General features: G+C 37.9%; 1 protein-coding gene across 1 annotated transcript in view; it reads right to left on the bottom strand.

Annotated features, from left to right (window-relative positions):
- Positions 1-1,835: 1,835 nt before the first annotated feature.
- The window catches only part of LOC107713666 (calcium/calmodulin-dependent 3',5'-cyclic nucleotide phosphodiesterase 1A-like), a 90,106-nt gene continuing 78,887 nt past the window's right edge, over positions 1,836-13,054 (bottom strand). Inside the window, exons 11-18 of the mRNA XM_016519251.1 lie at positions 11,913-12,014; positions 10,763-10,883; positions 6,855-6,936; positions 5,683-5,797; positions 4,843-5,009; positions 3,808-4,017; positions 3,031-3,087; positions 1,836-2,087 (exon numbers count right to left, since the gene is read on the bottom strand). Of these exons, the coding sequence (XP_016374737.1) occupies positions 2,071-2,087; positions 3,031-3,087; positions 3,808-4,017; positions 4,843-5,009; positions 5,683-5,797; positions 6,855-6,936; positions 10,763-10,883; positions 11,913-12,014 (871 nt within the window). The 3' untranslated portion in view covers positions 1,836-2,070. The remainder of the gene's footprint in view (positions 2,088-3,030; positions 3,088-3,807; positions 4,018-4,842; positions 5,010-5,682; positions 5,798-6,854; positions 6,937-10,762; positions 10,884-11,912; positions 12,015-13,054) is intronic.

Here is a 13,054-nt window from a genome sequence, read left to right as displayed (position 1 = left end):
AACAAAGTCACCTACATCTTGGATGCCCTGGGGGTAAGCAGATAAACATCACATTTTCATTTTTGGGTGAAGTATCCCTTTAAGTAGCTTTAATGTGTTTAGCTGCGTTTTGTTAGTTTTTATAAAACAGTTTTTATAAATTTTAGAAATAGGCCTAAATTTAAGATTTGTGACCCTGGACCACAAAACCAGTCTTAAGGGTCAATTTTCTTTATTTATAAATCATCTGAAAGCTGAATAAATAAGCTTTCCACTGATGTATGGTTTGTTAGGATAGGACCGAGATACAACTATTTGAGATACAACTATATGAAAATCTGGAATCTGAGGGTGCAAAAAAATCAAAATATTGAGAAAATCGCCTTTAAAGTTGTCCAAATGAAGTCCTTAGCAATGCATATTACTAATCAAAAATGAAGTTTTGATATATTTACGGTAGGAAATTTACAAAATATCTTCATGAAACATGATCTTTACTTAATATTCTAATGATTTTTAGCATAAAAGAAAAAATCGATAATTTTGACCCCCATACAATGTATTTTTGGCTATTGCTACAAACATACCCCAGCGACTTAAGACTGATTTTGTGCTCCAGGATCACATTTGTTTATGTTTGATTTCAGGGTGATACATGCCCTGGACATGTTCTCTTCAGGTTTCTTGAGATGACCTGCTCAAAGGACAGAGAAAAGCTTGTCACAAACCCCCAGGAAACCAGCAAAAATGACATACGGCGTAATATCCAGGTATTGCGGAGCGAGCACAGTGATATGGCTATGACTTACACACTACTACTATATGGTCAGTTATAAGACTTACATCGTCTATGGTGACTGCTAGTTTGTGTGTTCCTGTATAAGACGTTTCAGTTCGGTTCGCTTTCAGAAAGACTACATGAAGAAAGGCATCCGAAGGTAAGCGAGAGAAGGAAAAATCTTAGGATCAGGCGTTTTCTACTCCACAGCCACACACGGATGTGCACGAATAGGAAATACTGCCACTTCGTACGGCTTTTCTCAAGTTATAAAAGCTCTGATCTAAACGCAGACAGTCATTTACAATAGTAATACATATACATATTCAGGGTTTCATATACGCGCCCTCTATTAGCAGATGAGGCGAACAAACGTGTTTCGGAGCATGTTTGCTGAAATGCATCAGTCCATGTCAGGAAGAGTGCATTTAAAATAGCTGAACACAACATCGCTGTTGTCAAAAGCCGAATATTGTTCACAGGTGCAACTGTTGCTAAGATTAGTTATTTACAGTTTACTGCAGGCCACATATTATATATATATATATATATAAGTATATTTAGATATAAATCACAGTTTGAACTTTACACACATACCAAGTGATCCGACTGCAAGGCTGCTGAAAAACATAGAAAGCATTTGAAATGGAGGTTTTAATAAGAATCCTTACGTTCAGCTGCTGCATGCTTTTCTTAGTGGATGCAACCGTTGCACTTTAAAGGTTTGGGAAGGAAATCTGGTTCTGTAAATAAAACAGACCAGACAAAAGCAGCTGTTGTCTCTCGTCCGTTTTGCCCTTCATCATTCAGAGAGATCAGTCTTATGAAAGTCTGGAGATTTGGAGGGGATAGAGGCCGGACACTAAGCATTAGCCGTGTTCTCTAGAGGGCGCCGTGGTCCTTCAGACCCGAGCGCTCTCCTGATGGCAAGTTCACCGCTCTGTGTCTGACCTCAAGACGCCACTGGAAGTCACTCTAGGCATTTGCACTTTCTGTTAAAAGTAGATTGAAGACATTTAGATCAGTAGAAGATTGCATCAGACATGGTTGCACTTTAAAGGTTTGGGAAGGAAATCTGGTTCTGTAAATAAAACAGACCAGACAAAAGCAGCTGTTGTCTCTCGTCCGTTTTGCCCTTCATCATTCAGAGAGATCAGTCTTATGAAAGTCTGGAGATTTGGAGGGGATAGAGGCCGGACACTAAGCATTAGCCGTGTTCTCTAGAGGGCGCCGTGGTCCTTCAGACCCGAGTGCTCTCCTGATGGCAAGTTCACCGCTCTGTGTCTGACCTCAAGACGCCACTGGAAGTCACTCTAGGCATTTGCACTTTCTGTTAAAAGCAGATTGAAGACATTTAGATCAGTAGAAGATTGCATCAGACATGGAAAAAAAGCAAAAAAGTTACACTGAAAAATGCCTGAATGTCATTGCATTATCAAGTATCTGCATGTCTTGGATGCTCCTGCACTTACGTTGCTTTTCTTCATTAATTTTATCATCTCAATGTCTTTTGTTAAATGTCAATTGTCAAAATTGGTGTTTTGGTGATTTTTAGTGGATGTATACATCTTGTTGCCCACAAATTCACACAAGTGTCCTAACAGAGGAACCACATGATCAACTAACCACAAACAAATACAAATTTACAAAATACACAAACATTTGGGGTCGGTACAATTTTATAAATATAATAGAAGTCTCTTATGCTCACTAGGGCAGCATTTATTTGATGAAAAATGCAATTTATTAAATTATTAAAATTTAAAATAACTGTTTGAGTATATAGTAAAAATGTAATTTATTCCTGTGATGCAAAGCTGAATTTTCAGCATCATTACTCCCATCTTCAGTGTCACATAATCCTTCAGAAAACATTCTATCATGCTGATTTGATTCTCAAGAAAAAATTCTTATTACCAATGCTTCATATTGTTGTAGAAATATATGTAATATTTCAGAATTTTTTATGAACATAAAATTGAAAACAACAGCATTTACTTGAAATAAAATTATTTTGTTACATTACAAAGATCTTTAATGTCACTTTAATGCATCTTTGCTGAATTTTTCCCCAAACTTTTGAACCGTAGTGTATCTTATACAAGCTTATTTTTGTTAAATGTTTTTCTATCTTTCTTAAAAAATTCCACTTGTTTTGATATTTTATTATATGATGCATTAACATTCAGACATTAATTGCCTAATATGTTGTTAGTGTCACTGTAAGTAGCAGCAACAGAAGTCTCTGTTACAGAATAAACGTGTATGTTTACCATCGAGTGTTCTCTTGTCTTCATCTGCTGGTAATTCTGCCTCTTCAGACACTTCTCCTGTTTACAGACATCAGATTATTAGAGATGAACAGACAAAAAAAACAAAAAACAAAAAAATCACCACAAACACTGTAGCAATACAGTAAAACATTTTCAGAATGGCATACTACAATACTATTTTGACTACTTTTTCAAAATATAGACAAGTGTCAGTGGCGATAGCCTCGCGGGCAGCACGCCGACATTTAGTGCCGTTACGCTTCGGGCGTCCCGAGTTCGAGTCCCAGCTTGCTGACCTTTCCTGATCCCGCCCCCCTCTCTCTCCCGCTTCGCTTCCTGTCTACCGACTGCCCTATAAAAATAAAGGGGGGCCAACACTTTTTCACACCACTGTATATATATATATATATATATATATAATATAAATAAATATATATATAGTACTGTGCACAAGTATGCATATTCTCAGGATACACTGAATAACCACATGCATACCAAAATACAATGCACTAATTAACCTTCTAGTTCTAAAATGACTTTTTTTTAAACAAATCTATCTCTAGATAGATAGATAGATAGATAGAAGGTTATGTGATTATTGAGTACTGAGTATATAATGCACAGTATGCATTAAGCAGTATGCTATTACTCTATTCTGCACATAGCATTATTTTTATTACTCCTCTGATTATCCACCAGAGGGCAGTCAATACTAAAAGTTACACCTGAGCAACATTAACTGAGCTGATGGTAACATTATACCATTGAACACAATACCGTTCTGTAAGTTCTGATGTGCCTCTTCGTTATTTGATTTGTCATGGGGACTTTCTTCTGGGGGTCCATTTACCCCCCCTGGCTCCGGGTCGTCCTCTCCCCCCCTGTCTTCCTTTGGTCCCGACAGCTCTGGGTCTTTTTTGTGCTCCTGGTTTTCTGCTGTTGCCTCCTGCTGTTCCTCCTGCTCTCGTTTGGCCTTCTCCTCCGTCTCTGATTGGAGACACAGCAGGAGGTGCATTATTCACTATTTGCTTACTCAGAATGCATAAAATGTGCAAAATACTACAACAGTTTGGATGTACTGTAACAGTTCAGAACTATTTTCCCAGTTTAAGTCATCAAACTATGAAATAATTCCCATACTTCAATTTGTGCTTCTCATCTCAACATTTTCACTCCCAAATTCACAAGGTGCATCCTGGGTTTTTAAACACTATTGAAGGACTTTACATGCATCATGGACACTTATGGTTAGTTTTCCTATCCAATCCAACTCCAACTTTTTTAAAATTAAAATGTTAGTCATGTATAGAAATTTATGCATAGGCAAAATGAATGCATTTGTCAATAACTAATTTCAAGCAGAAGCTTTTACATCAAAAGATCAATGAGAAACAAATTCACGTTTTATTTTATACTAATTTATTACACTACCATTCAAAAGTTTGTTTCAGTAAGATTTTTTGAAAGTCTCTTCTGCTCACCAAGGCTGCATTTATTTAATCAAAAAGACATTAAAACAATAATATTGTAAAATTGTATTACAATTTAAAATAACTATTTTCAATTTAAATATATTTTAACATTTTCAGCATCATTAATCCAGTCTTCAGTGTCACGTGATCCTTCAGAAATCATTCTGATTTGCAGCTCAATGAACATTTTGTATTTTCTCCTAAATAAAACACAATTAATTTCATATTAATTTTGTGTTGCCATTGAGTTCCAATGTGCAAACAATCCTGTTTGAGGATGTTTTATTTTGCATACCAATACATAACATATGCATTCTTGCAGGGAACAGTCTGTTCACACCTTTAGCTGCCTGCGTCTTCCACCACTCTCTGTTCAGAGAAACCTCTTCGTTCCAGATGGCCTTGAAGTTCTTCAGGTCCACAGTGAGCAGCGAGCAGCTATGAGATCCACTGCCATCAGAACCAGAGCTGTTCACACTGCTCTGCTTCGCATCTCCCGTAGTAATGCTGTTTGAGATGATGGGGACACAAATCACATTACAAATGCATCGGCAGCAATCACATCACATCCACTAGGCTTCCGTAACATCTCCACATCTACCTACATTTCATTTAATACTCCATCTAGCCACACGGTTCTGTTGTTTTCCTGCTCTGTTGATCATCAATATGCTGCTGCTGCTGCTCTGTCCTGTCTATGAACCTTTGATCTGGTTTAGTTTACTGTATATTCTAAATGGAAGGGATAGAATTCAGCACTTTGTGTGCAGAAGACGTTATTTGCTTCGAAAAGTGAGAAGGTGCTCTAATGCTCAGTCAGCAGCAGCAATTCAACTCCTACTTACAAAATCCAAAGAAACTTGCAAGCTAAAAGAGTGTTAAAGTAGAGTCACTCTGATTTCTGTCTGAACTGATGGATCACTTTTTACTGAATTACAAGGCATTTATTCACATTCACTCTTTGTCTCTAAACGATGAAACTGAGGTATCTGAGCAGGACTGAATTGGATTTGCAGTCATGACTGCAATAGCATCAGTGAATTGGGATTCGATACAAAGACAAGCTTTGCCACGAGGCACTATTAGAGCGGCCTGAGCTTCAATTTGTCTGTCTTAATGTCCATTCATTATCTCTGTTCCTGTACTGGAGAAGCAAAAAATGCAAGACAGACTTCCAGACCTGCGGAAACCAGCCAGGCCTGAACTTGTGGCCTCTTCGATGAGCGGTGTGACGATCTTCTCGGTCATGTCCGTCAGAACCGTAAACGTGGGAACAACGATGAAGTCAATGAAACCTGAGGGAAATAATAAAAATGGCTTATTTTTTGCACCGAGCTTGATTTTTCAAGAAGCTATTTGAATAAATTATCCCCATATGTATGGTCTTCAAGAAAGCTCTGTGTTTCAACTATTGCAAGTTTAAAGCTAAAATAGAATTTTTTCCCCCCCGTTTCGAATAGTTTACCCAAAAATGAGCCGAGGATTTATTCACCCTCTGGCCAGCCATGTTTCTTCATGGGAACATATTTGGAGAAAATTAGCATTCCACCAGTTGCTCACCAGTGGATCCTCTGCAGTGAATGGGTGCCGTCAGAATGAGAATCCAAACAGCTGATAAAAACATCACAATAATCCACAAATAATCCACACCACTCCAGTTCATCAATTAACATCTTGTGAAGCCAAAAGCTGCATGTTTGTAAAAAACAAATCCATCAATAAGAGGTTTTTAACTTCAAATAATTGCTTCCGGCTAAAATACAAGCCCTCTATTCATAATATTGCTTCCTCCAGTGAAAAAAAATGGTCTCATCTGAATCAGGAGAGAAATCTTCACAGATCAAGCACAGTTTACAAAGAAAAAAAAAACGGTCCAAAACAGTTTTTTCGGTATATTTTGATGTGAGATGGACTTTTACACTAGAGAAAGCATTATTATGGATGAGGGACTCATATTTTAGCCAAAAGCGATGGTTTAAAGTTAGAACATCTTAATGATGGATTTTTTTTTCTCACAAACATGAAGCTTTTTACTTCACAAGACGTTAATTGGCGGACTGGAGTTGTGTGATGTTTTTATCAGCTGTTCGGACTCTCATTCTGACGGCACCCATTCACTGCAGAGGATCCATTGGTGAGCAAGTGATATAATGCTAAATTCCTCCAAATCTGTTCCCATGAAGAAACAAACATATCTACACCTTGGATGGCCTGGGGTGAGTTAATTTTCAGCAAATTTTCATTTTGAGGTGACCTATTCCTTTAATATGAGTATTACAATTTAGCGCAATTCACAATTGCAATATTGCAATATAATTGTCTCCATACTTAGAGTGTGTTTGTGTCACTCACCGATCTGGGACTGAGCCACCATAGTGGATTTACGGTCGCACAAAGGTGAGAAAGGTAGACCAAGTTCTGCCTCCTTATCGCCCTGCAAACACAAACACATCATGCAGCTGCATTGCTATAGTGACTGTGACGTGACGTGACGTGGCCAAGTATGGTGACCCATACTTGGAATTAGTGCTCTGCATTTAACCCATCCAAAGTGCACACACACAGCAGTGAACACACACACACCGTGAACACACACCCGGAGCAGTGGGCAGCCATTTATGCTGCGGCGCCCGGGGAGCAGTTGGGGGTTCAGTGCCTTGCTCAAGGGCACCTCAGTCGTGGTATTGAAGGTGGGAGAGAGCGCTGTACATTCACTCCCCCCACCTACAATCCCTGCTGGTACGAGACTCGAACCCGCGACTCTCTAACCATTGGGCCACGACTTCCCCATAACAACTCCTATAACAACATTACACTATTCTCAGGAGACAATTTTGGCATTTCTAAATATATTGCACAATTATTAATAGAGGTTTACTGCCACAGCTAAATGCTTATGAAATGACACGACTAATGGACAGTTGCTGCACTGGATCAGGTTTATAAAGATTTGTTTCGTATATGAAATATTCACAAACATTTCTTGAAGGCAGACTAAAATAAACTGTCACGCTTTTATGTTGGGCCTGTCACGATTGATCTGTCTCCTGGAGTGTTCAGCTGCTGGAACAATACTAGACACACACACAGGAATAGCTCCAGTCCTCTCATCTGTCAATCAATCAAAGCATATTTATGTAGCCCACTCTATGGAGAATAGAGCTGTGAATGTGCTTTATAACAGTCACTTTAATAACAGATAAAAAGACACATGATGGGTAAGAACAGGAGGTAATACAGAGAAAGCAATTCCCTTCCTTTGTTCACTATACAAAGCAACAGAAACAGGAGGAGCCCATTGGTGCATTGGGCCTGTGTTGATAATCGATAACATTCAACCAAAAAAAATATCAATACATACATACCTACATTTTATATATTTATATATATGTATTCTCTGGAGTGAATGGGCGCCGTCAGAATGAGAGTTCAAACAGCTGATAAAAACATCACAATAATCCACAAGTAAGCTGCATGTTTGTAATAAACGAATCCATTATTAAGACGTTTTCACTTTAAACCAACACTTTTTGTTTCAGTCCATAATCTATAATAATACTTCCTCCAGTAAAAAAGTTCATCACCTGTTGTCCTCCTCTCACATCAAAATCTAACATCATATTTGTTTAGAACTGTTTTTTGCTTGTAAACGGTGCTTGATCTGTAAATATTTCTCACCTGATTCAGACAAGATTACTTTTTTCACTGGAGAAAGCAATATTATGGATAGAGGGCTCGTATTTTAGCTGGAAGCAACAGTTTGAAGTTAAAAACCTCTTAATGATGGATGTATTTGTTTCTTACAAACATGCAGCTTTTCACTTCACAAGACATTTATTGATGGACTGGAGTGGTGTGGATTACTTGTGGATTATTGTGATGTTTTTATCAGCTGTTTGGACTCTCATTCTGACGGCACCCATTCACTGCAGAGGATCCATTGGTGAGCAAGTGATGTAATGCTACATTTATTCAAATTTGTTCCCATAAAAAACTTATCTACATCTTGGATGGCCTGAGAGTGAGTAAATTTTCAGCTAATGTTCTTTTTTTTTTTTTGGCGAACTATTCCTTTAAGTCAGCAGTGTGAAACAGGCTTAATAGAAGCATCTCCTGTTTTTCCATCCACAATTTAAAATCGTTCAGGACTTTCTGTTCTACTGAAGATACTTTCAGTGATCAGATTTTTGAAAAGTGAATTTTAAATTCTGATTTAGGATATTAAAGACTTTTCTGAAAATACATTTTAAAATATAGCTGCAAGCAGCGATTACTGGGGTTCAAGCGCTTTAGGTATTCAAGCACATAAGGAAAAAGACATTACATATTATTTAGCAAGCCTGTAACCACCTAAATCAATTATTAAAAAAGCATTTTTGTCAAATCCAGGTGATTTACCATAGAAATATGATGTTTTTATAACGTTTATGACTGTTATAGCGCCAGCTGTGGTCCGATCTCCCTGAAACTTTGCGTGCTTGTTTAGAATCACCTGTCGCATGTGCTCAGCGGGTTTCGTGAAGTTTTGAGTTTTCGAGGCTTTATAGGCTTTGGGGCATATTTGGATAGGCCCCTTTTCTAAAGGACCCCATTATAGCCTCCAAAAGGGTAAATTTCGACATGTTTTTGATCATTATTGACCTAGAGAGTCCAGAGAATTGCACTGCGGTGGCTTTTTCCAGATTGAGCGAAAAACCTAGGACTAGTTCACAAAAGTAGGTTTTTCACATCTTCTCAATCATTTAAAAAAAGGTATGATTACCAGCAGTGGTTCTAGAGGCAAAGCTGTTTGGAACAAGGAGGTCTATCATACGATACGAATATCGCGTTTATGTGCGGAAAACTGCGCAATGTACAATCGTTTACGACCTCAAAAAATGCGATACCACCCCCCAGTGGCTGATTCATTTCAAATTTCTCACAGACCTTTGGGGCCGTGAGTCAAACAAGCCCACCGAGTTTTGTTCCGATCGGCCTCCGTTAACCTTGTCTAATAGGTGCTCAAACTTCATCGGCCAATGGTGGCCATGTTTTTTTTGAGATACGCAAATGTCCCCATAGACACTTGTGGCACTTTGGACCAAGACCGTGCACAGCGATTTTCATGTTGATAGGACAAATGGTTACCTAGTTATAGCCCTTTTTATGTTTCTTCCCTCTTATAGCGCCACCAAGTGGCCAATCTCCATGGTTTTTTCCTGTGACCTCAGCTTGAGCTCTTACATAACTGTTCCAAGTTTGGCGAAGATATCTCATTCCGTTCAGGAGTTATAGGCATTTTACTAAAAGTGGCCCTGCCCCCTCCGAACGTTTTGGCGTCCCTTTGCGATGGTGAGTCAAAAGTTCAACTTTTTTTTGATAATTATTGATATTCACTCTTCAGAGAATCTTTCTGCACTGGTTTGGTTACGATAGGGCGAAAAACCTAGGACTAGTTCGCAAAAAACGGTTTTGAAAAAAATGCGAAATACCCGAAAATTTCGCCAGGCTCACGATTGAATCTGAGGCGTGCGTTTTGTGAGCGATTTCTTACTTTCGATTGCTGTAGCGCCCCCGTCAGGCCGATTGGGGTGAGCCTCGGTCACGTTGTAGGCGGTGTGAGTACTACCATCCCTCCTAGTTTCAAGTCTCTACGACTTACGGTTTGGTCTGCATGATCAGTTTGACGTGGAAATTGCTCATCCGTGATCATTCTAACAATTACAATAGCTACGCGCTTGAACCCCTAATTCAGTATGTTTTGCTTACTCCTTTGGGAAATAGTTTTTTCTTGTTTTAAGCATAAATCGTAAATAATTTGGTGAGGTTTTCACATAAATACACAACAAAATGTGAACAATCAAGGTATGTGAAATGAGTAATATTACAGAATACATGCATATGTGACATTGCTGTGATGTTTAAAAGTAGAGCAAAGTGCTGTTCACACTGATAAGTCACATAATCGTGCCAAAGCGTAATTTCGGGACCAGCATTCGATAGGGCTGTGAAAGCCAAATATTTTCAGAGGTTTATGATCAGGTGTAAACAAGCTCGAATGACACGCTTCTCCACATGCTCTCGTTTCTGTGGCCTGTGATAATCCTGGCGCAGGCTTACGTGTGATTGGATGAAAGGGCAATCAGAAGAGAACAGGAAGAGAGAGGATTAAAATACATAGAAGAAGATGAGATTTTTCTTGCTGTGCTTTGCTCTTCTCACACACACATATAAACGCAAACACTCGTTGAACGCATCTAAAGAACAAAAATGCGTCGAACCTGTCGGAAAAACTCCTCCAGCAGTGACGTAGTCCAGCGATGGTGTAGATCCCAGTTCTTGGCTGGATGACTGATGTCAGCCGTGTGTAACAGCAGAGACAGAGCCTTGGGTTTGTCAATTCTGAGGAAAACACACACCAATCCCACTGATAAATATGTGTTTGCTCTAACACGACAATGAAATTAAAACAGAGAGCAAATATAATATAATATAATATAATATAATATAATTTTATTTATTAAAGTTATTTATTTATGGGGGATTGCAGTGTTTATTACTAAAATCTAAGACAGATACAGCTCAAAAACCAGCATCATTTATTCGAATAAGATTTATCTCACAATAAACATTCAAATTAAACAGACAAATGTATAAAAAAAAATAAAAAGAATTCAGTTTGTTACAGTCAATAGCTAAGGATAAACATTTCCAATTAATCAAAGAAAAAAATATATATATAAAATCATATTTTTTCAAATATTTTCTTTGATTTATTGGAAATAGAATTATATTTTAATTGGAAAATTATATTTTATCTCGATCAGTATTTGTTTCTAGCTTTCCAGCGAAAATATTAAAAAAAATAAATAAATCAATAAACCATTTAGAAGCAAAATTGTGTAAGAAATTATGAATGGAAGGGAATTAAATTTGAAGCTTGAAGACATTATTTATATATTTAAAAAAGAATTTAAGACCAATAGGTGATAAATATGTGTTTTTCTGACACATGACAATAAAATTTACTTTTGTGTCATTTCCCTGCATTAAAAACTGCTCCTTCTGAGAAAAAGACCACAGTAATCTTTTAGTTTCAGGAGATAGAAAAAACACATCAAATTGTGCTCAGATTTTGTAATCAAGTATGCAATCAAAAGACAGGATCTCAATATGAACTCCTCAATAAGAATTTCTAATCAAATTAATTCAGTTAAGCTGCATTCATTTTATTTTATTGTATGTATCATTTGTCTATTTTTATTTCTCCACAGAAACAGTAGAAGAAACATCTTGAGAAACATCCATCTTCATCACGTCTCTCCAGCTATGAAAGAGCAAACTCTAAGCAATAACATCTGGCTCTGGGGAGACACAGATGAGGCAGGAGGTGACAGACAACAGTGAAGCATGTTTGTAAAGGTTTCTCACCCCTCGGGCTGCTGGAGGAAATTCTTCATGGCTTTGACCTGCTGGAAGTGGCAGGACATGTCAGTGGCCAAAACCATCTCGACCACGAGCGCCCTGAGCTCTCTAAAAACACAAGCACACAAAACAACTGCACTCAATCTCCTCACCGGAGAAAATAACTGTGTTCCGCTTCAAAGTGTGAGGATAATAGTTTTCTCTCTGAATGAGAAACGAATCGTTTCCGTCTGTATTGCAGTAAAGCTTCATCAGACTTTTCTTTCTCTATTGTGTTTAGTTGAGAATAGCACAGAGAGAATGGTAAAACACTTCTTTCAGTATTTTCTGCAGGCTATTTCTTCAACTCTGAGAACTTTGCCCCTTAAAAATATAACACCGTTACACTCGTACTTCTTTATATGTGACCCTGGAGCACAAAACCAGTCATAAGTCGCTGGGGTATGTTTGTAGCAATAGCCTAAAATACATTGTATGGGTCAAAATTATCGATTTTTCTTTTATGCCAAAAATCATTAGGATATTAAATAAAGATCATGTTCCATGAAGATATTTTGTACATTTCGTACCGTAAATATATCAAAACTTAATTTTTGATAAGCAATATGCTTTGCTAAGAACTTTATTTGGACAGCTTTAAAGGCGATTTTCTCAACATTTAGATTTTTTTGCACCCTCAGATTCCAGATTTTCAAATAGTTGTATCTCGGCCAAATATTGTCCTATCCTAACAAACCATACATCAATTGAAAGCTCAATTTCAAAAATAAGAGGTGCTCAAACTTCATCGCCCAATGGTGGCCATGTTTTTTTTGAGATACGCAAATGTCCCCATAGACACTTGTGGCACTTTGGACCAAGACCGTGCACAGCGATTTTCATGTTGATAGGACAAATGGTTACCTAGTTATAGCCATTTTTAAGTTTCTTCCCTCTTATAGCGCCACCAAGTGGCCAATCTCCATGATTTTTTTCCTGTGACCTCAGCTTGAGCTCTTACATAACTGTTCCAAGTTTGGCGAAGATATCTCATTCCGTTCAGGAGTTATAGGCATTTTACTAAAAGTGGCCCTGCCCCCTCCGAACGTTTTGGCGTCCCTTTGCGATGGTGAGTCAAAAGTTCAACTTTTTTTTGATAATTATTGATA

Source organism: Sinocyclocheilus rhinocerous, unplaced genomic scaffold, assembly GCF_001515625.1.
Source record: "Sinocyclocheilus rhinocerous isolate Xijiao unplaced genomic scaffold, SAMN03320098_v1.1 scaffold898, whole genome shotgun sequence".
Lineage (NCBI taxonomy): Eukaryota > Metazoa > Chordata > Actinopteri > Cypriniformes > Cyprinidae > Sinocyclocheilus > Sinocyclocheilus rhinocerous.
Note: the sequence above shows the minus strand (reverse complement) of the source record. Positions and strands in the feature narration are given on the sequence as shown.